At 52.9% G+C, this 21,794-nt stretch overlaps 1 protein-coding gene across 2 annotated transcripts; it reads right to left on the bottom strand.

Moving 5' to 3' along the window:
- Positions 1 to 78: 78 nt before the first annotated feature.
- Positions 79 to 21,417, bottom strand: Slc8b1 (solute carrier family 8 member B1). Of its 2 annotated transcripts, none has more exons than XM_075982121.1 (17): positions 21,316 to 21,417; positions 20,879 to 21,032; positions 19,303 to 19,526; positions 12,240 to 12,392; positions 12,104 to 12,156; positions 11,609 to 11,666; positions 11,400 to 11,505; positions 11,150 to 11,317; positions 10,419 to 10,526; positions 8,817 to 8,876; positions 8,534 to 8,664; positions 7,694 to 7,835; positions 5,697 to 5,818; positions 3,971 to 4,124; positions 3,369 to 3,449; positions 2,622 to 2,689; positions 79 to 1,022 (listed from the first exon to the last, which is right to left on the bottom strand). In XM_075982121.1, exons 3-17 carry the CDS (start codon positions 19,456 to 19,458, stop codon positions 822 to 824), a joined length of 1,761 nt encoding a protein of 586 aa, XP_075838236.1. In that variant the 5' UTR covers positions 19,459 to 19,526; positions 20,879 to 21,032; positions 21,316 to 21,417; the 3' UTR covers positions 79 to 821. The 2 variants fall into 2 exon arrangements, with proteins under 2 accessions (XP_075838236.1, XP_075838243.1); XM_075982128.1 differs by lacking the exon at positions 21,316 to 21,417 and adding an exon at positions 21,110 to 21,309.
- Between the last annotated feature and the right edge of the window lie 377 nt (positions 21,418 to 21,794).

Raw genomic sequence — 21,794 nt, 5'->3', positions numbered from 1 at the left:
TGACTCCACCCAGCCCCACCCAGCCTTCCAGTCATCTGCCCAGGCAAAGGACAGAGGAGACCTGTGGGCCTCTTCTGGTACACTTAAAATAGCTTGTCTTTTATTTCTTTCTTTTTTTGGTGGGGGTGGGGGACCAAAAACAATCAAGTTTCAGCTGAAAGCAGTCAGGGAGTGAGTGGCATTTTTAAAAGGCCAGTCACACCACTTGCGAGAAGCCCCTGTGGCGAGGCTCTGCCCCTGGCTCCCCTTGAGGTAGACACAGGGCCCAGGCTGGCTCCTGTTTTGTAGGTTGGGGAGCCAGGGAGTTCTGAACAGAAAGTTCTAGAAGAACCTGGATCCATGGCCCAATGTGGCTGCCACTCACCAGGTAGGGTAGGATCCAGGTGGTTTTGAGCCACCTGGCACAGTACCATGCACAACCAGTAACTTGACCTATTTCTTCTGACTGTAACGTGGGAGGCTGAGAAACCACCCGCTGGCTCTGTTCAGCCAGCACTGGTGCAGGACTCAGCTGAGGCTGCGGACCATGGAAGAGCTTAAGAGGGAGGCACAGGGCTGCCCAAAGCCCAGGAGTGACGGGGGCTGACAGGCTGCCCTCCCCAAGGCCTCTGCAGTCATTCAAATGGGGGATGGGGTGGTCCCCAGCAAAGCCAGCTTCAAGTCCCCACACTCAGGCTGCTGGGTGCTGGTAGTCAGGACACTGCTCCCGCAGTGACACACCACCTTCCCTGGAGCCCCATGGGAACTGCAGAGGCCCCCCACCTCCACTTCTCCTATCAGGAGGTAGGAGAATCACCCCTAAACCATCAGGCCGAGCAGCTTCAGTCAGACCTCTTCAAGCGAATCACCCTAAATTCCGTGAGCAGGACCACAACAAGGAAGCTGGCGTAGAAGAGGAGCAGGCAGAAGCCATACGCCTTGCTGAGCTGGAAACAATGAAGCGGGACGGAGACCAGGGAGAAGACTAGGCTGAGCCCCAGGGCGCTGGCCAGCACCCACACCAGCAGTCCGTCCGGTTCCAGCTGTGGGGAGAACAGGAGAGATTGTTCAGCACCCACGGCTATGGGGTCTGCAGTGTAGTGTCTTATCTACCAGCCTCCACTTGTGCCCGCTTGTGCTCTTCCTGGCCTCCTGCGCTGGCGTGACGGGCATGTGTTCCCACGCCACGCTTGTGCAGTGCTGGGGATTCAAACCCAGGGCTTCATGCATGCCAGGCAAACACCCTGCCAACTGAACCACATCCTCCGTCACCCAACACCTTTTGGGCACAGCATCATGCTCTACAGCCTAGTCTGGCTTTGACCTTGAGGCAATCCTTCTGCCTCAGTCTCCAGTGTCCTGGGATTATAAGTGTGCACCTCCATATCTGGTTCTGGCTGTATTTTATATACTGATTTCTGTGTGGCTGAGAACATCCTACATCAAGATACTGGACAAGCAGAGTGCAGGGAGAAAGCTGGGGGTGGGGGTGAGCAGACCTAGGGTGGGTATGGAAGTGTGCAGTGGACACATCTTCCAACCCTTTGGTTCGAATGGAGAGTCAGAGAAGTGGCAGCTGCGTGGATGTGCACGGTGTTTAGGACTTGTGGTCAGCCCTTTATCGGTATTGTGTATGTGACAATAGTACAGGTGGCCCCGGGAACAGGTTTGCTTGTTTTGTGCAAAATCTTCCTGTAGAATGTCAATGAGGCATCCCGCCTTGACATCTGGGGTATTGGGCCTGAGGTGGTGGGAGGGAGGGTGGCTAGGATGGCTCAGTGGGTGAAAACGCTTGCTGCATAAACATGAGGTCCTGGGTTTGGATGCCCCTCCCATGACTACTGTAACCCTAGCACTGGAGGCGGGCAGAGACAGAAAGATTGCTGGGGCTGGCTGGCCATCACTCTACCCAAATCATTGAGCTCTGAGTTCAGTGAGCACCCTATATGGGGTCACTTAGTGTCTACCTTCAGCTTCTGTGTGTGCAGAGGTATGTATAACTGTCCATACACGTGCATACATACAGCAGACTCCAGAGCTAGGGGTGCAGGGGTAGCATGATACACGCTTAGCGTGTGTGCCCCGTAGACTTTCCCCAAAACACATGTCATGTCTCTGATGTCTCAGTCAAGTCTTAGCATTCACGAGAACCCAGGCCAGCCTGTGAGTCTTCCTTAGGCCGGGCGGTGGTGGCCCATGCCTTAAATCCCAGCACTCAGGAAGCAGAGGCAGGTGAATTTCTGTGAGCCTGAGGCCAGCCTGGTCTACAGAGCAAGTTCCATGACAGCTAGGGCTACACAGAGAAACCCTGTCTCAAAAAACTGAAATCAAAAAATAACAAGAGCCCTCCCTTAATATGAAGGGCCCCACGTTCTGGGGCATCTCCCTTCTCCTAGCTCCTCCATGTGGGCAGTACTGGGGTCTGACTTCCAGCTCCAGTCTCACCCCATGCATGCATACCCAGGTAGCTGGGGTCTGTCGTCACTCCAGGGCACTGACAAAGCTGAACAGGACCAAAGCCGCAGGCCGCCTGCCCATTCCATGCAAGCTGTATCTTAGCTACTCTGTCTGCTGGCAGAGAAACCCCAACCCCCTGCAAAATCCTTCCAGGATATTCTGCAGTCATGCTTGGCCATCCTCACCTTCACCTCTGCAGCATGGTTCCGGACGATGTGCAGCAAGCAGCCCAGTCCTACACCCACCAGGATGTCTGCAGCCAGTTCAGGAAGCCGTGCTAGAGCCCGCAGCCCACCCTTACTGCAGCTCCACCCCAGCCCTGGGCGCCTGGCCTTCTTTATTGTCTACACCCAGGGTCCTCCCGCTCGGAGCACCTGATGCTAAGGTTGCTGATAAAGTGGATGTTAAGAGCCTATTTTGCACTCAGCTTAAAAATGTCAGAAATGGCCGGGCGGTGGTGGCGCACGCCTTTAATCCCAGCACTCGGGGGGGCAGAGGCAGGCGGATCTCTGTGAGTTCGAGACCAGCCTGGTCTACAAGAGCTAGTTCCAGGACAGGCTCCAAAACCACAGAGAAACCCTGTCTCAAAAAACCAAAAAAAAAAAAAAATGTCAGAAATGCCTGGTGCCTGAGCACTCAAGCAGAAGGGGAAACTGAGGCTAAATGACCATACCCCTGAGCCTTACAGTAAGAAGCTGAGGCAGAGCCAAAGCCGCGCCTGTAGATCATTCCAGGTTGGCTCCTTTCTGCTAACCTGAGGGTGAGACTTTCACAAGAGTCCTACAAGAGTGGACTCTCAATTCCCCAACAACAAATGCAAAGATGAAGCCGTAGGTTCCTGGCCAGTCCCAGGGGTGTTGCTGAGAGCCCACCTGTGACCCTCAGTGCTGGGACACCACACCGAGGCTCAGAGAAGCCCCAATAAAGGATACTGAAAATGATGCCACCAAAACAGGCGGAGAACGCCATCCGAGGGTAGCCCTGGCGGGCCAGTGTGAAATCCGAGAATGCATCTGCAGAGAGAGAGAGAAAGAGAGTAGGCTGTGAGGAGCAGGCTCCTGTTTACCTAGTCAGTCAACAAACACTGAGACAGGCCCTCTGGGGGACCCAGCACCCCCTAAGACACCCTCCACTCTAATTCCATTTACCCCACTCTTTCTCACTGGGGGCAACCCTAGGGGTATAGTACTATACCCCACTAGCTCTCATGGCACCTTTGTGTGTTCTTTTGTAAGACGCTCAAAGGCCTTTGCTAAAGGACAGCTGGGTAGGCAGCCTGGTCAACCATAACCAAGCTGCTGTGGCTAAACAAGTGGTATAGGTATGTATGTGGGGTAGCCTGTGCGTCACAACCCCACATATACAGGTAAGCATGGCTGGCTGTAATAGATTTCACACACCACACACAGAGTGATAAGTCACTTAAAAATGACAGTGGGCACCCCACTGGTGCAGAGTATATACACCCTGGATGTCCTCTTGAGATATGACTATGGCTAGGGAAGAAAAGAGCCACCCCAGAGCCCCAAGTCACCTCCAATGCTGTTCCCCCAGGCCAGGAGGGTGAGACCTAGTACAGTGTTGCTCAGGCGGAAGACCACGCCCAAGGACCGCAAGATGTTCACCACCTCAGTGGCAGCTGCGTTGATCCACAAGGCACTGGTCAGGAAGCCCAGGAAAGCAAAGAGCTGTGGAGGGGATGGGCATCCTGATGGGACCCCAGCCAGCACCCAGTAGGACACAGCCTCAGGTTATCCATAAGCTGGGTCGCAAGTACCTAGAACCCAGGCTGGGGTGTGAGCCAATGGCACAGTGCTCAAGACAGTGAGGTCATTAGTGTTTGTTATACAGTAAGTAATCAAGAAAAGGTTGGAGCTCAGTACTATTTGGTGTGGTGGTGGGGATCCTTTATTATTATCGTTATTATTTGACAGAGGGTCTCACAAAGCACAGTCTGTCTTCAAACTTCCAGCCCTGGCTGGTGATAACCTTGAACGTGTGATCCTCCTGCCTCTGCTCCCAAGTACTGGGATTAAAACCACACACTACGATACCTGGCTTTCTACACTAAAAAAAAAAAAAAAAAAAAAAAGGTTTTACATTTATTTATTTTGTGTGCGCATGGGGGCACACGCCAAAGTGAGAATGTGGAGGTCAGGGGACAGCTTAGAGGAGTCAGTTCACCCTCTCCACCATGTGGCTTCTGGGGATGGAACTCCTGTATAGCTACGTGAGACCAGCCTGGTCTACATGGTGAAAACCTTGGTGCTTAGGGGTATAGCTCAGATGGTAAAGTGTTCACTGAGCATGTGCGACGTCCTGGGTTTGGGCCCAGCACCACCTGTTTTCCCAGCACTTGGGAGGCAGAGGCAGGAGGGTCAGAAAAGTTCAAGTTCCAATTTACATAGAAAATTTGAGGCCAACCTGGGCTACAAGAGACCCTATCTCAAGACACTGAAATAAGTTTAAGTATAGTTTGGGGGAAAATAAATCTCTGGACAAAGCCCCTGACATCACCGAGTCCTGACGATGAGGCTACAGACATCAGGGCCATTAGGGCAGACAGCTGCCCTCTCCGTAAACAGTCCCAGGTTCCTCAGAAAGCCAAAGTCACCATGGACCTAGTGACTCCACTCCCAGGAATGTACACCGGCCTGGTGTGCTTGAGACCCTGAGTTCCATCCTCAGCACCGCGAAACACAAGCAAACCTGGTGTGGAAGCACACACCTGATCCTAGCACTGGAACTGGAAGGGGTGGGGTGAGTGGGGGGGAAATCCTGAGTTCAAGGTCATTCTGAGCTATATAAGGCTTTGTATCAACAAGCAACAAAAAAATAGGGGCTGGAAGAGTTGGCCCTGTAGTCAAGAGCACTTGCTATTCCCGCAGAGGATCTGGGTCAGTTTCTGGTGCCCACATTGGCTGGCCCATCACCATACGTAATCCCGTCCCAGGGGATCCAGCACCCTCTTCCGGCCTCTTAAGGTACCAGGCATATACATAGTGCGCAGATACACATGCAAGCCAAACCCTTGTCCACATAATAGAACAAACAAAAATAAAAACAAAACATAACAACTGAAAAGTATGAAGTACTATCTCAATAAGATATGCTGATTGATTCCACTCAAAGTAAAAAGAAGCCTAAACAGGCGAAATGGCTTAGGGTTCAGCTCCCCTTCAGGGTAGGTAGACATTATCATTCAGCAAACCACCCCAGGAACACACCCAGGCCGCCCATCGGAGACCTCCAGTCCTTACCCAGTGCAGTCTAGGGGGCTCTCTGTTAGATGTGACAAAGAAGGTCACTGAGGCCAGAGCTGTGCCCATGATCACCACCACAGCCCAGACAGGAAGGAGGCCGCCAATCTCATAAATGCCATCTATGGGACAAGAAAGGGAGCTGGGATCCCCTACTCCTTCCCACTTCCTCCCACCAGTCCCCGCGGTGATACAGGCTTTGAATAAGTTCAGAAGTTCAAGGCCAGCCTCAGCTACCTAGAGAGCTGAAGACAGTCTGGGATATATGAGACACTGTCTCAAGTGCCAGAAAGGAGGGGGCAGCATGCTGAGGAAGCAGCTGGGTTGGTAGATGGTGTGCCCAGCATGCACGAAGCCTGGATTCCTGCCCCGGCATCATATAAACCAGACATGGTGGTGGATGCCTGTCCACTTAGCACCAGCACTCAGGAAACAGATGCAGAAAGATCAGGCGCTCACGGCATCCCTCCACTACATAGTGAGTTCAAGGCCAGCCTGGGCTATGTACCGAGACTATGTAAAATAAAGAAGTGAGATCTGGGGCTGTAGCATAGGCATGTCTACTTTCAGCTGTGTGAAGCCCTGGGTTCCATCCTAGAGAAAGCACCAGGCGCTGAAAAGGAAGCTCTGGGCTTGCCCTGGCAGGAAGCAGGGCTATAGCTCCTTTAGGGGCAAAGGCTACAAGGGACCTGGCTCACAGACATTCTCATTTCCCTTCCTCCTAACCCCTTCTCCCATTCCTTCCATAAACTGGGCACACATTCACACACGTAAACCGGGCACACGCTCACACACGTAAACCGGGCACACATTCACACATGTAAACTGGGCACACGCTCACACACGTAAACCGGGCACACATTCACACACGTAAACCGGGTGCACACTCACGCATGTAAACCGGGCACACACTCACACACGTAAACCGGGCACACACTCACACATGTAAACCAGGCACACATACATTCACACATGGTTCTGGTTTCACCCTGGCATGGAAATCTCATGGCAGTCACCCATGCCTTTGCCTTAGACTCCCCCTCTCAACAACCTTGGATTAAGGGGAGAAATGAGCTGCGTGAGTCACCTTAGAAACCAAGAATGGGTGTGACTAGAAAGTGCCTGGCGAGTCTTCGCTCCCCAGCTAGAACAAGGCAGAAAGGAAACGGCCATTCTGGGGCCAATGGGGAAAAGCCAGTGTGTGTGTGTGTGTCGGGGGGGATCAAGTCACACTGAGCCACCTCTGGGCTCTGGCGGGTTTTCCTTCTGGCCCAGATCTCAAGATGATAAAAGCTGGAGTTTGGTATAAAATTCTCCATTCTGTATTTTGGTTGTTGTTGTTTCTTTGTTTGTTTGAGACAGGGTTACTCTGTAGCTTTGGAGCTTGTCCTGGAATTAGCTCTTATAGACCAGGCTGGCCTCAAACTCAGAGATCCACCTGCCTCTGCCTCCCCAGTGCTGAGATTAAAGGTGTGCGCCACTACTGCCTGGGTGGCACATATATGTGTGTGTGTGTGTGTATATAAACACACACACACATACATATATACGCACTTTTTTTTTTTAAAAGAGTGTCTCTCTGTATAGTAATGGCTGAACTCACTCTGTAGACCAGGTTGGCCTCAATTTCAGAGATCTGCCTGCCTCTGTCTCCTGAGTGCTGGGATTGATTAAAGGAGTTGGCTACCATGCCCAGCCTTGTTCTCTAATTATTTTTTTGGTGGTAGTATAGTATTGGACATGAAACCCAGCACCTCAGCTGCTAGACAAGTGCTCCATCTCTGAGCCCTGCACATCCCCCAGTCCTCAGTGTCTGATTGAGACGAGATAGGCAGAGGGCTGGACGTGGTCTGGGGACCACTGTTTACAGCGCCACCTGCAGGCGGCAGAACTGGCCCACTAATAGGGAAGTCCCTTGTTGGATAAGCCTGCCCTGGAGTCTCCTCTGAAGAGGCTCTGGGGTAGGAGGAGGGAGGTGGTGGGGGAGGGGTACTCACAGACGCCTGACTGCAGGGTCAGGACCAGGACCAGGGGACTGATGACCAGCTGCAGACAGTTGAGTGGCCGCTTCCAATTCCGATCATCCTTGTCGGGATCCACAACGGGTACTGTGAGCAGCAGCAAGAACTCCACAGGCAACTGGGGACGTGGGAGGGTGTCAGCTGGAGAGGAGGTGCAGCAGAGCTCCCCGGTTCTGTGGTGCTCCGTGGCAGGCCCAGTTCCAAGCCTGCATCCATGCTATCCTCATCTCTGCCTCCACCCCCTCGTGCCAAGATTAGAGGCATGTTCACTGCACCTCATTTACGTGACGTGGGGACGGACCCAGGGCTTCCTGCATGCTAGGCAAGTGCTCCGCCAATGAGCTGTCCCCTCCCCAACAATCCCATTTCATACTGAACGAACCAAGCTTAGACGACGTTATAGCCACAAGCACAAACACAGTTCATTCTGTATTCCTGGGACTAACAAGGCCACTGGTGCGTTCCCTGTCCCCAACAGACACTTGTTTTCTTCTATAGAGGGTAGAGAGCCCTGAGTCAGGTCACCAGCCAAGCCTGAGGACTCAGTTTCCCTACTGCATCCCAGGCTGGCCAGCAAAGGGCATTTCAGTGGGCTCCAGCTGAAAGGCCACAGTGGCTGGGGATGATGGCCTTAACTTCAACATCCAGGAGGCAGAGGCAGGTGGATCCCTGTGAGTTCAAGGTCATATCAGTCTACTACTTTACAAGTGTCAGGCCGGCCAAGACTACACAGTAAGACCCTGTCTCAAAAAACAAACAAACAAATCCCACACTCTATTAGTCACGAGGCCAGGAGCCTGGATCCTGGGACTTTACCTTAGCCACCTTCAGGAGCCTACAGGACATTGACTGGGTCCTCCACTTCCTGTAGTCCAAGGGATTCAGGGCTTGGATCAGGATCTGGGCAGTGGTCTCCTGACCCAGCAACAGAGGCCGGTATTCATCGCCTGTGTGTACCAGGTAGGGCAGGTGTGGCTGTGCTTGGCTCCTCCAGGGAGACCTATTCCCCTGCCTTCCCAGCTCAGCAGAGCGTCCCTGAACCAAGCTCCAGTGTTTCCGGATATCCCTATCCCCATAGGCCAGGAGCCCGGGGCCTCACCATAGTCATAGCTGTTGGTGTTGGAAGACACCTGATCCTCTTCTGAATCAGACAGTACCTCTGTAGGAGACAGAGTTAACATGCTCTGTAATATCACAGAACCCTCCAGAACCATGCAGGGTTGGGGGGATCACCTCTGGGAGAGAGCAGAGTTAATATGCAAATGTCCAGTCCCCTCCTTCTTCGGCAGGATCTCACATAGCCCAGACTGACCCTGGACTTCTTCCAGCCTTCATCACCATAGTACCGGGATGCTAGGCATGTATCACTGTGCCTGATTTAAGCAGTGCTGGTGATGGAACCCGGGGCCCTGGGCATGCCAGACACGCACTGCCTGAACCCTGCATTTTAGCCTTCTCAGCAATGGCTACGCACACTCAGAAATCCCCACACTGTGGGAACATGACTTGCGGAACATCACAGTGGAAACGCACAGTACAACACCCGACAGACAGGTAAGTGCCTGGTGGCTACACTGGCTTTCTCTTTCCCTTTTCTCGCTATGGGCCCCAGGCTAGTCTAGGATTTTAAAAAATTATTACACTTATTTATTGTGTGTACGCATGTACGCATATGCACACGTGCATACCCAACCAAGTACAATGCTTTTTGCTTTGTCTAGAACATTCTTCTACAGTTCCAGCTCTCACTAGACCTGGAACCTGTGAGAAGCCTCAAAGGAAAGCAGCCCCCACCCACCCCAGACAAGGGCAGGTCCAACCTTCCCATCCCAACCTGCCGAGCTTCCATATATCTGCAGATGTGGCAGCGGGGCAGGCTTGCTTAGCTGGGAGGAGGGGGAAATCCCAGTAGCCTTCCCGTAGGAGGGTTCTCAGTCCCTGCTCTAGGCCAGAAATGAGACAGTCCTGCCCCCTACAGGCTTTATGCAGAGTGGCTTGCAGGTTCCCAGGTGTGGTCTTTGGGGTCTGGGTCAGTGGTCTGGTGTTAGGGTGCTGGTTGTACCCTACTCTAGATCCTTGGCCTCAGGAGGACTTGGTTTCTCCCTGGGTCTGTTTCCTCTCCAAGAAAAGTGAAGTAAGAATCCCTATACCAAAGAAGTGTCACCAAGGAGACGGAATCAGATAACATGCCTGATATGAAGCAAACACTCGAATCCTGTGGGCTACTTGTGTCTGTGTGCCGTGTTAGGATTTGTGAGTGCATTTGTTTGTATGTGTGCAAATACTGTGTGTCTGCAGGCATGCATGTGTGTTTTCTGTAGATCTTGTTTTGTGTGCTGTGTATTTCTGTGCATTTCGTATGTGTTGTGTACGTGTGTATATATTGGGGAAGTGCATTTGTGTGTACGTGTCTACCTGTACTTGTGCCTATAGGGCTCACCTGAATTCTTCCTGAGGACAGAAGCACACTCAACTTGTACTAACATGACCAACTGTGATAATGCCGTAGAGACCTGTGACCCTGGACGAGAGGGTTCTGAGGCTTGCATCACAAACCAGGGGATAGACATGGCCTGAACAAGGTGGAAACCGATTGGAGAGGCAATGGCCAAGCAGAAGACAGACTGAGTTCAGGGGCATGAGGCAGCAGGAAAGGCCAGAGGCACCCAGTCCCGTCTGTCCCCTTGTAGAGGTTCCTCACCTGGTGTCTCAGACACAGAGTGGACCAGAGACCTGCTCCGCTGCCGTTGGTAGACCCAAGTGCAGAAGATGACCGTGACTACATAGAACACATAGAGGCCCAGGTAACCTGCAGGCAGAGGTGCAGACTGCCATCAGCCAGCGTCCAGGCGGCAGGTGTCAGCCTAGCACGGTCCTGGTGGGTGAGTGGCCATCTTGAGTCTCCATACCTTTTCCTTGGCATTCTAGGCCCACCTTTCCTGCTTATCTGCCTTGAAACCCCTCCATTAGAGAAGCAAGTGTGGGTTACTCACGTGGAGGAAGTCAGACTAACAGGCAAGTCTGGGATGTGATCCCAGATACCCTCCTACTTGGCTAACCTGTCTCTGGCCTATTCCCTTCCACTGCTAGCATGCGTTTTGGGTGGCTCCAGCTCAATACCCTTGCCAGGTTCCCGTTTATCCCTCCCCGGACCAGAAAAATGGGGAGTAACAGCCCCTTCTGTGGCTTGTCCCTGGGCCTCATGTCCCTTCCTGGATTCCCTGACCCTCATTATTGGTCTCTCTTAATCAGAATTGACCGAGTTCACTGTGAGGCCCCTGGGGTGACAATCACATCTGAAAGTCTCCAGGTTCCACCGTCCCTGCTTATCCTGTGCTGGCTTGAGTAGAGTTTGTCACTCTGTATCAAATCAACCTCTCTGTCCCCGGAGACTTCCAGAGACTCTGTCGTGGACTGTCCCTGACTGCTCACCCAGTGCCCAGGCCAGCGTGATCCTGCCAAGATAGAGTGCAGTGAAGGTCAGAAACACAGCCACCATATAGAAAGCGATGTCCCTGAGGAAAGGCCTGGACGCAGCCATGAAGGGGTGCAGAATGGTGATGCCTCCAGCCACCACAGTGGTGACCAGCACTCCTGCGCCTGGAAGACAGCAGAGCAGAGCTCAGAAGCGGGCATCCTGGGGGCCCCCCAATACTCCACACCCCAACAGAACTGTGCTCACCGAACAGAGCCCCAATGGCCAGACCAGCAGTGCGTGGGTCTGAGAAGGCCACAAGGGCGCTGAAGATATCTGGAGCACCGTTCCCAAAGGCCAAGAAGGTGACACCATGGGGAAGCATGTCAAGGGGTTCCACCAAGACTACAGCCGCCACCTTGTGCCCCTGCCTCCCTCGACCACTCTTTCCCACGGGGAGCTGGATCAAAGGATACTGCCACGTTGTGGGAGAGCTTGAGATTGGTTGAGATGGCTGACAAATTAGGGCAGAAGCTAGAAGAGGAAGAGCCAGTAGTCAGGGTCTGCAGGGAGGGGACTCAGCCAGTAAAGTGCTTGTCTTGTAAGTGCGAGGACCAGAGTTCAATCCTCGGGTCCCACGTGAAAAAGCTGGGCATGGTGGTATGTCTGTAATCCCTAGTGCTGGGGAGGCAGGGATTCACTGGCTACCACAGTCAATGAGAGGCCGGTCTCGAAAGACAGAATTCTTGGCATTCTTAAGAACAACACTGAGACTGACCTCTGGTCTCTGTAAGCATTTCCACATGCATGTGTGAAGATCTACCGCCATGCACGGCCAACAACGAGCATGCATGGCCAGCAATGAGCATGCTCACAGAGACTAGCCCCTGCCCCATCATTCCCCCCAAACCTTTCACAATTACATTTTCCCATCTATAAGCTGGCCACGAGCCTTGGAAGGCCACACTCACAACTTAGCTGCGGTGACTCCCAGGATCAGAAAGAGGTAAAGTAGCCAGAAAACCTGGTGGGAACCAGAAAGGGAGACATAGTTACATCCCACCGGAGACACCTGCCCATTACCAGGACCCCAGGGCACAGACTCACATAGAGGGTGATGGCCAGAGGGAGGAGGTTGGGGGGAAAGTGACAGAAGATGCCCTCGAGGTAGTCCAGGTAGCCCCCCTCATTGTGGCAGTCGGGGTTCACCCTGATAAAGTCGCAGCGGTCAGAAACATTCAGGCCACAGACGGCACGGCACTGCAAAGAGGGAAGGCAAAGGACACGGATGATACAGTCCCCAGGCAGTTGACCATGATCTCCCCTCAACCTGTCCCTAACCCCCAAAGATATCCGCTGGATGTCTTTGTTCTAAAAAATAAACTTGCAGGCCAGTGAGATGTTTCCATGGGTAAAGGTGCTTGCTGAGCACCGAGCCTGATGACCTGAATTTGATCACCAGGTCCTGTGTGACGAAATGACTCCAAAAGCTGTCCTCTGACCTCCAGTCATGCCCCGCCCCCACATAGAGGTTCCCAGCACCTAAACTTGGTGGCCTTTGTGGCGCCTCTGGCCTGCTAGGGCACCTGTACCCTTGTGTACATATCCACAGAGACAAGGAATTAAAAACAATAAAAATAAATGCTTAAAAAAGCAATATATAAAGATGAATAAACCTCCTATTATAAGCCCCTCCCATCACCTCACTTCTCCACCAATCCCACCCTTGCCAGTCTGAAGCACACCCTTATAGAGACTTCCCCTTATAAAAGCTAATATATACGGTGTACCAATTGGCTAGTTTTACAGAAATCAGGATATCTTGAATCTTGTTTCTGTGATTTGCTTCATCTATCACTAATCAATGTGACATATTAATAAAGATAAAACATGCCTTTAATCACAGCACTCTGGAGGCAGAGGCAGGTGGATCTCTGTGAGTTTGAGGCCAGCCTGATCTACAGAGCGAGTTCCAGGACAGTCAGGGCTGTTACACAGGGAAACCCTGTCTTGAAAAAGATTTAAAAAATAAAAATAAAAAAAAAGTTTGGATGGGTGGTGGCGGCGCATGCCTTTAATCCCAGCACTCCGGAGGCAGAGGCAGGAGAATCTCTGTGAGTTTGAGGCCATCCTGGTCTACTAGAGCTAGTTCCAGGACAGGCTCCAAAGCTACAGGAAAACCCTGTCTCGAAAAACCACAAAAAAAAAAAGAAGAAGAAGAAAGAAAGAAAGAAAGAAAGAAAGAGAAAAAGAAAAAAAAAGAAAAAACACCCAGAGTGACTCCAGTAGGCCAGGCAGTGTTGGCGGCTTCAAACAAGTACATGGGTCCCGTGCATCAGGGATAAGGGTCGAGTCCTTGTGGGGAAACCTAGACAATGATGAAAGGTTGACACAGGCAGAGCCTTGTAGGAGCAGGACAGATAGACAGACAGACAGACAGACAGACAGACAGACAGACACACACACACACACACACACACACACACACACTCTGCAGCTGTTCCCCTTCCTTCATTTTATTTCATTTTGGTTTTTTTTTTGACACAGGGTCTCTCTGTGTAGCTCTAGCCATCCTGGAACTTGCTCTGTAGACCAGGCTGGCCTCGAACTCAAAGAGATCCGCCTGCCGCTGCCTCCTGAGTGCTGGGATTGTAGAGGTACATCTAGGACCCCAGGGCTGGGCAAGCCACTGTTCACCCATCCCCTACAACGCTTTAGTCTTTCTGATAACAACAGCATTCTGGGAGGGTTTCTCTCTCAGGGAGTGACTCACTTGGCCCGTGGTGAACTTCCTGGCACATGACTCCCAGCACATGTCAGAATGTTTTGTCCTGGAAGCGAAAGTGCTGAGTCGTGTACTGTGGCTGGGCTGTGGCCTCTAGAAGCTGAGAGGAGAGAGACAGAATCTAACAGTGCCTAACAGTGCGAGGTATGTGGGATGCTATCACAGCAACAGAGGGGAACAGGAAGGGACACAGCCAGACAGCAGGGCTGATGGTTGCCACTGTGACCCCAGGAGCCTCGGCCTAGGGGAGGGATCAGGAGTGGACCACCACCCCACTTCCATTACCAGTGGGGGATGCCGGGAGAAGTTTTGGTGATAGTGTCTTATGCAGCGCAGGCTGGCCTGGATGTGCTGGGTGCTGGGGATAACCTTGAATTTCTAATCTTCCTGCCTCCACCTCCCTAGGCTTGAGATTCCAGGCAAGCACTGTGGTTTACGTGGTTTACGCAGTGCTGGGGAGGGAACCTGGGGCCTCAGGCACCCACAACAGCACTCTGCACAAGACTGAGCCGCATGCCCAGCTCAGCTCACAGTCTGAAAGCTCTCCACCATGGGCACACTGACCCTCAGCATGGCACCGGTGGGCCTGTCACAATGGGCATCACCTTCCTTGAACTGGAAGACAAGAGGCCTGGGAAACAGCTCAGTGTCTTTTACTCTGTGAGTGAGAAACGGAGGCACAGAGAAGGGAAGGGACGCCCCCTCCTCCTGCAGCCTGTGTGTACCTATTGCTAGGTGTGTTTCACCCAGCTCGGCTTCACAGAGGCCAGCTGCAGCCCCTTGTTCAGTCTCTCCCTTCTGCTCCCTCATCCCCTTCCTTGGGGCCAGTGGGGGAGGGGGAGGACAGGACAGGGGATGGGACATGACACATGACATGATGAGAACACATGACACACGGGGAGACACTGACTCCCAGGAGAATGAGTCAGCAAGTCCTCTGAAGGTGGCCTCCTGCCACTCGGCCTCACCATCCAGTCCCTGCCTGAGCTGGACATCCCTCCCCCACCCAGGCCCAGCCCTCTGCCAGTCTGCTCACACTCAATAGTGCAGGATGAGGTCTGGCCCCCACAGCCCTGCCACCCTCTTCCCTGAGGCTCCACTTCCTTCAGCCCAGGAGAACCCAGAGGGCAATGGGCTCAGGGGTCAGGCATGGGCAGCCAGTTCCACCTCTGGGAAACACATAGATTAAAGAAATGCTAAATTCCAAGGGCTGCTTGGAATTCTGGGAAGTCACATGCCCTTCTGAAAGACATCCCAGTTCTAAAGCACAAAGACAACTTCCTGTCCCTCAGAACCCACTGGGTCAGACTAGTGACAAACTGGATGTGGTATGGGACCACAGTATCTCCTAGCCAGCAGGGCTATTGTGGAAGACAGTGAAAGCTGGGTCAATAATGAGTCCGAGGGTAAGGAGCCCGAGTGTCCAGCAGTATGTCCTTTGCTAAGGGGCTCGCTGTCTCTAGACTCTGGTTTCCTCACTCAGAGTGCTCTGGCCACTGTCACCTTGGTGCCATCTGTGCCTACATGCTCCCCTGCCCTCCCTGTGTGGTCCAATGGAGGTTGAAGCTCTCAGAGCCCTCCAGACTCCAGGAAGAGGCCAATCAAATAAGTAGGAAGGCAGAACCTTCGAACCCCGTCTACTCAGTCAGCTGTGGTCAGGAAAGCCCCGAGCTCTTGTACACTGGGATGTCCCATAGTGCCAACCCAAGCACCTGAACGGACACAAACAGGCAGACAGACCTGCATATAGACAGACAGAGGTATGCATATACATGCATGCACGTATGCACACACACACACACAAACACCTGGTCATCCTTATTGGTATGCTGGCCCCAACAGTGTTCAGGTCTCAGGCCCCCATGACTGTGGACATGGTTGAGGTGAGGGTCTGAAGATAGGGTTTTCTGGGATTAGCTGGTGGCCCAGGTCCTCCTGAGCAGGTTTATGTCTGAGGATGGTAGGAGGGGCAGAACCAAGGAAGGTGATGTGAGTGATGGGAAACAGGACACTGAGAAAGGACCTGGATGCTGCATGGAGCAGCTCCTGGAGACTTGGGAAGTTGGATAGCCACAGCCCCACCCACACCTGGGTCACAGAACCACAGGTTAACCTGTGGTTTGTCATTTTGGTTGGTGGCCCAAACTAGTCTTGAATTCCCGACCCTGAGATTACAGGTGTGTACCACTACAGCCCGGAGATGCGGAGCTGCGTTGTTTTGCGCTTGTAGTAATCCCACCTCTACCACCTCCAGCAGCAACAGGGCCTAGAGGTGCTTGCTGCCAAGTCTGATGACCTGACCTACATGATGGCCAAAGGAAGAAGTGATTCTTGTGCCTTGACCTCTGACATCCACAAGTCTGCTGTGGTGTATGCATGCACGCACATGCGTGCACGGGCACACACACACACACTCACAGAAAAACTAAACCTTAAAAAAAATCTACTACAATGGTTTGAAATCCCTTGACCAGTGACAGTATGCTGAGTCACCCTGCTACTGATCCTGCCTCCCTCCTTTCTCTGGGCAGCTGGAAAACACCACCCTGCCCCTGCCCCAGGGCTCGGCACCTGCTCTTCAGGCTGCAATGAAAACATCACAGCAGACCTTTAACCCCCTCCTCTCCTCTGCACTGGGAGGCAGAGGCAGGTAGATCTCTGACTTATAGGACAGCCTGGTCTACAGAGTTCCAAGATGGCCAGGGCTACACAGAGAAAGAGAACGGCTGTCTTGAAAACCCAAACAGAAAAACCCAAAAGAACAACAAAAACTGGCACCTCAGCTCCCAGTGCCCTAATGGCCTGAGGCGAAGCAGGTGGCCTCCTGTCTCTCACCACACCCGCATTCTTTTACCCGGTTCCTTTTTACTTTATTAGTTATTCAGCAGTGGAAGCCTAGGGGGCATGGGGGTGGGAGCGATAGCTCCACATCCTCCACACAGTAGGGGCTCAATAAACATTAGCTAACCTGCTGGGCATGGCAGCACTCACACTCCAGTCCCAGTTCTCCAGAGGCACGAACCCTACCCCCACTTCACTCCCCCTCCACCCCCCACTCCCACCAGCATCTAGAATCCCAGTACTCAGGAAGCTGAGGCAGGACCGCTATTCTGATTTTAAGGCAAGCCTGGGCTTACAGCGTGTGAGTTCTTGTGTAAAACACAAACAAATGTTTGGTGAATGTAAGCAGGGTGCATGAGATTACACACTAAGGGTGATGGACCTCAGGCTCCTGGCAGAGGATGGAGTCTGTCCTGGGAGACGATATGCTAACGAGGAAGGTTTGGTTTGTCCCAAGGGAGCCCAGGGCCACTTCGCTCTCACATCCTCCACCCACCACACAGACCTTCTGACAAATTCAGCACAATGATGGCCAAAGGGCACAGTGACTTGAACAAATCACTCAGCACAAACAGAATCACCCAGATTCCTTCTTGGGAATTTTATAGGCCCAGTAGCTACAAACTGCCCACCCATCTGTAAAATGGGCTTAATTGTCCCACTGCCGTCTCAGAGGGTGAGGTAAAGACACCCCTGCCCTCCCATAAACTTGGTGGAGATGGCGACAATCTCAGTGCAAGTGGTTTGAGTTTGTGATTTCGTTTTTCTTTTTTTCTTTTTTGGTTTTTGGAGACAGGGTTTCTCTGTGTAGCTTTGGAGCCTGTCCTGTTTGAGTTTGTGATTTTGTTTTTCTTTTTTTTTTTTTTTCGTTTTTGGAGACAGGGTTTCTCTGTGTAGCTTTGGAGCCTGTCCTAGAACTAGCTCTAGTAGACCAGGTTGGCCTTGAACTCACGGAGATCTGCCTGCCTCTGCCCCTGCTGGGATTAAAGGTGTGCACCACCACCGCCCGGCTGAGTTGATGATTTCTAACAGAGAAAATACAGGTGTCAAAGCTTGGCTCCAAGGGTGGAATTATGTGCCTAGCATGCTTGAGGCCCTGGGTTCTACTCACAGATCCACAGAAAGCAACCAGGCATGGCGGCACATGCCTGGAATCCCAGCTCTCAGGAGAAGGCAGGAGGATCAGTTCAGTAGTGAGTATGAGGCCAGCCTGGAAAAACGGTAAACCCCGTATCAAAGAAAAGAAAGCACCGAGTAGATGGCTCAGTGGTTAGAGCTGCTCATCCTGCAAGCACGGGACCTGGCGTATGGATCCCTAGAAACCAGGTAAATGCTGGGTGGGTTGTGAAACCGCCTGTAATTCCAGCCTTGGAAGGAAGAGCAAGCTGGCTAACTGGACTAGCCATACTGGTGAGCTCCGGGTGTGCCTAGAAGATCCTAGCTCAGCGAGTACAACGGAGAAGAAGCCATCCTGATGTCAACCTCAGGCTTCCACATGCTCATGAACACATATGTGCTCGGGTAAGCTTTGTAAGCAGCACCCACCGTGTGTATGTAAGCCTCCACGTATGCACATGTGTGCATACATATGCATATCTCACTACACACATCCCTCTCACATATACACATATTCAACTCACACACACACACACACACACACACACACACACACACACACACACACACGGCAGAAGGAAAAAGGAGAAGAAGGTATAATCCACTGTGGCCTCACTCCCCAGTCCTGCAGCTGTCTCTCTGCCTTTGTTTAGCCCCTGCGCCTATCTCCCCTTCCCCAGATATCCCCAATCAAATCTCCATTTAAGTCCTTGGCACTAGGTCACCCTCAGCTGACCAGGCTGGACCCACGGCAGCATCCACGCCTCATCCCTGCCTGCTCTCCACCTGTGTGTATCTCCAGCACCTCTCCAAACCCACCAGCATGTTCCCACTCTCCCAGCCTGGAGGCTGTGGGAGCTCTGCCTCCCTGCACTGGTCTCTTGGGAGCCACTCTCTCCCCTCTTAATCCTGACAGCAACCAGAGAGATTCCTTAAAGGGAGCCATACATCAGATTTTTACACCCCTCTGCTTAAAAGCCTGCTTTGGCTCCCGAGTCTCATCTCCCAGCCTCAGTCCCCAGCCCTTTCATAACCTGGCCAGCATCACCTCTCCACCCACCGGGTTCAGCCTTACACAGGCTGCTTCAGCCCTGCTGTTGGGAAGCTTGAACCTGCCTCAGGGCCTTTGCACTCGTTCCCCAGTCTGCACGAGTGGCTTCCTCCCTTCCTTCCGAGCTTGACTCCAAGGTGACTTGTTCACAGAACAGGTTTGTCAAAGACTAAAAACCTGAAGTAACTGCCAACACTCACATCCTCCCCACAGTGCTCCTGCCTCCTGGCTCACAGCCAGTTCCATCAGGAGTCCCTGTGGGTCCCAGGGTCCAGCTCCGTCCGTGCGGACACGTAGCAGATGAGTAACAACTGGCTGGCAAAACAGCAGAGACCCCGCCCAACCTGCTTTCCTGCCCTGCCCAGATAGATACTCACGTCTGCCATGGCAGTCTGGTTGACACCTTGGGCTGCAAACTGAATGTGCTCGAGGGTTTTTGTGGATGAGTCTCTGGCCGCAGACACTGTCTCCATTATCAGAGGCACACAGAGGAGGCCAGGCACCCAGCGCAGATCCAGCCATCTGCCTGCCATCGGGCCCCTTGGGGCTGGACCAGCGCCCTCTGCCCTCTTCAGCTGCAAAGAGCTGGCCACTCCAGTGCCTAAGGGGTGGGGTGAGAGGAGGGGATGTTATCTCTGTGGGCCCCAGGGGAGGAGACCAGAGACCTTTTATTGTCAAAACCAACTCCCTCTCTTCAATATAGAGACTCCAATCCCAAAAGAGTTTTCTTAGCCCTCCTGGGGATGCATCACAAGCCTCTGGTTCTGAAGTGACATCACCCCCCAGGTGTCTGAGACCTGTCTGTCACGGGGACAACAGAGGAAGAGGCCCGGAGCAAGCCAGACAGCAAGACCAGTATGAGATCAGTATGGGAAGTAGCCAATCCTGAGAACTAGGAACTCAAGATTTAGGCTTGGCTTGTTTTTCCTTTTTGGTTGGGGCATCAGGATGCAGACCCCAGGCCTCAGGGGTGCTAGGCAAGTACTCTAGCACTAGGCTATAATCTCCAGCCTTGTGTTTTTGTTTGTTTTTTCTGGGACAGGCTAGCCTGGAATTCACCACGTAGCCCAGGCTGCCCTTGAGCTAGTGACACTCCTCTTGCTTCTGGTTTGGAAGCACAGGGATCATAGACCGTGATCCATGAACCAAGCCCAGCTTCTACCGTCTTCCTACTTTTTATTTTGAGGCAGGATTTCTTGAGTTTGCCAGGCTGGCCTTGAACTCCTGTTTCTCCTGCCTCAGCCTCCTCAGAAGCTGAGGTTTCAATGTGCACCAGTCACTGGATTCCAGCCTAAAATAACAAACTTCCGAGGTGGACTTGGCTGCGGCCACTAGGCCGGGACCCAGAGACGCCAGTACCTCATACCTCACAACCTCCTTTCATGCCAGGCGATGCGCCCAGCACACTACACCAGGGGCCTTGTTTGAGCTCTACATTGGGAAACTGAGGCACGGGGAAGGAAAGTCACGCTCGTTCCTCAGTCAGCAGAAATGTCACACCACAGTGTCCTCTGAGTGTTCATGGAACTGTGCACAGAAGTTCAGCAGGCAGCCCAGAGTCATGTGACAAGGAAGAGAGCCGCAAAGCCAACAGTTCTCGGATGGGGAAATTGAGGCCCAGAGGGAAGTACGTTGCTCAAAGCCACCTAAACTGCCTGGGACCAGCCACAGCTGAGTTGGGTGGGGCTGCGGCATAATCCACTTTCCTCCACTCAGGGGGAAAGGACTTCATTTTCCTCTCCAAGTAGAAAAAGGGCTCAAAGTCTTAGGCAAGCTGCCTCACATGCTTTGTGCATTTTATGTTTGCAATCAGGGAGGCAAAGGCCATCAGACCATTTTTTGTGTGTATGGGGGTGTGATTCTTTGCACAAGCATTTCTCAATCCCTCAGGGAGAGGGGAGGAGGACAGGAAGAGACCCCAGAGGAGGGAAGGGATCCCAGATGCTTCCTCACCTGTTGACAGGAAGAGTTTCTTCCCTCCGTGTTCTAGCTACTCCACTTGGCACGGACACGGAGTGGAAAAACACACAGCCTTCCAGTTCCGTCTCTGCGTCTTCTATGTGGGCAGCCTGGGGGAAGTCTGGGCATATGGCCTCGGAGTCCGCATCTGTGAAACAGACACGAGGGCTGACCCAAGGGTCAAGCAAACACCCGTGTCCCCAGTACAAGCCTCTTCTTCCCCACCGTCCGCCAATTTCTTCTATTCATTTCCAAATTAGCATCTACTGAGCGCCTCCAGTATGCCGGCACTTGTGTGGAGCGCTGGTGAGGTGGGCAGACTTGGCGGCGAGGGATGAGGATGGGAACCCAGCAGCGCTTTCTGGTTTGGGGTCTCAGTTGGAACCCGGGTTGGGAAGTTGAAGTTGGGGTGATGGCCGAGCTCCTCTTACCTCGGGCGGGGCCTGATCCGCAAGCTCAGAGTCTTCTTCCAGCCGGATGGCCCGCGCCACGACCTTCCGCCCCTAGAGCCCGGGCCAGGAGCAGCCGGGCCACGCCCACACAAACTCCGCCCCGCCTACTTCCCTGATGGACCACGCCCCGGTCCTCCTTTCCCCGCCTCAAACACGCCCTTTAAGGCTCGCCCCGCCCCAGCTCTTAAAGACACAGCCTCCCAGGGATGCGTTGTCCCCTGCAGTCTTTCCCCATTCTCCCTACCTCGCTTTCTGTTCCTAACCTGTCACTTCTGCTTTCTGGTAGAGGCTGTAATGAAAGCACGTGGATTATGGGCATCAGGGTGCCCGAGGGAAGTCTGAGGGGGAAGCTGGGAGATTCTGTTACTGAGGATGGGATGGACCCGTGAGAGCCGTGATAATGAAAGGGGATGAGAGGAACCTGGGCAAATAGGGCGTGGTGGTGTGTACCTGTAGTC

The sequence above is a fragment of the Microtus pennsylvanicus genome, chromosome 1 (assembly GCF_037038515.1).
Source record: "Microtus pennsylvanicus isolate mMicPen1 chromosome 1, mMicPen1.hap1, whole genome shotgun sequence".
NCBI lineage: Eukaryota > Metazoa > Chordata > Mammalia > Rodentia > Cricetidae > Microtus > Microtus pennsylvanicus.
The sequence above is the reverse complement of the archived record's forward strand: the minus strand, read 5'-3'. Positions and strand labels throughout refer to the sequence as shown.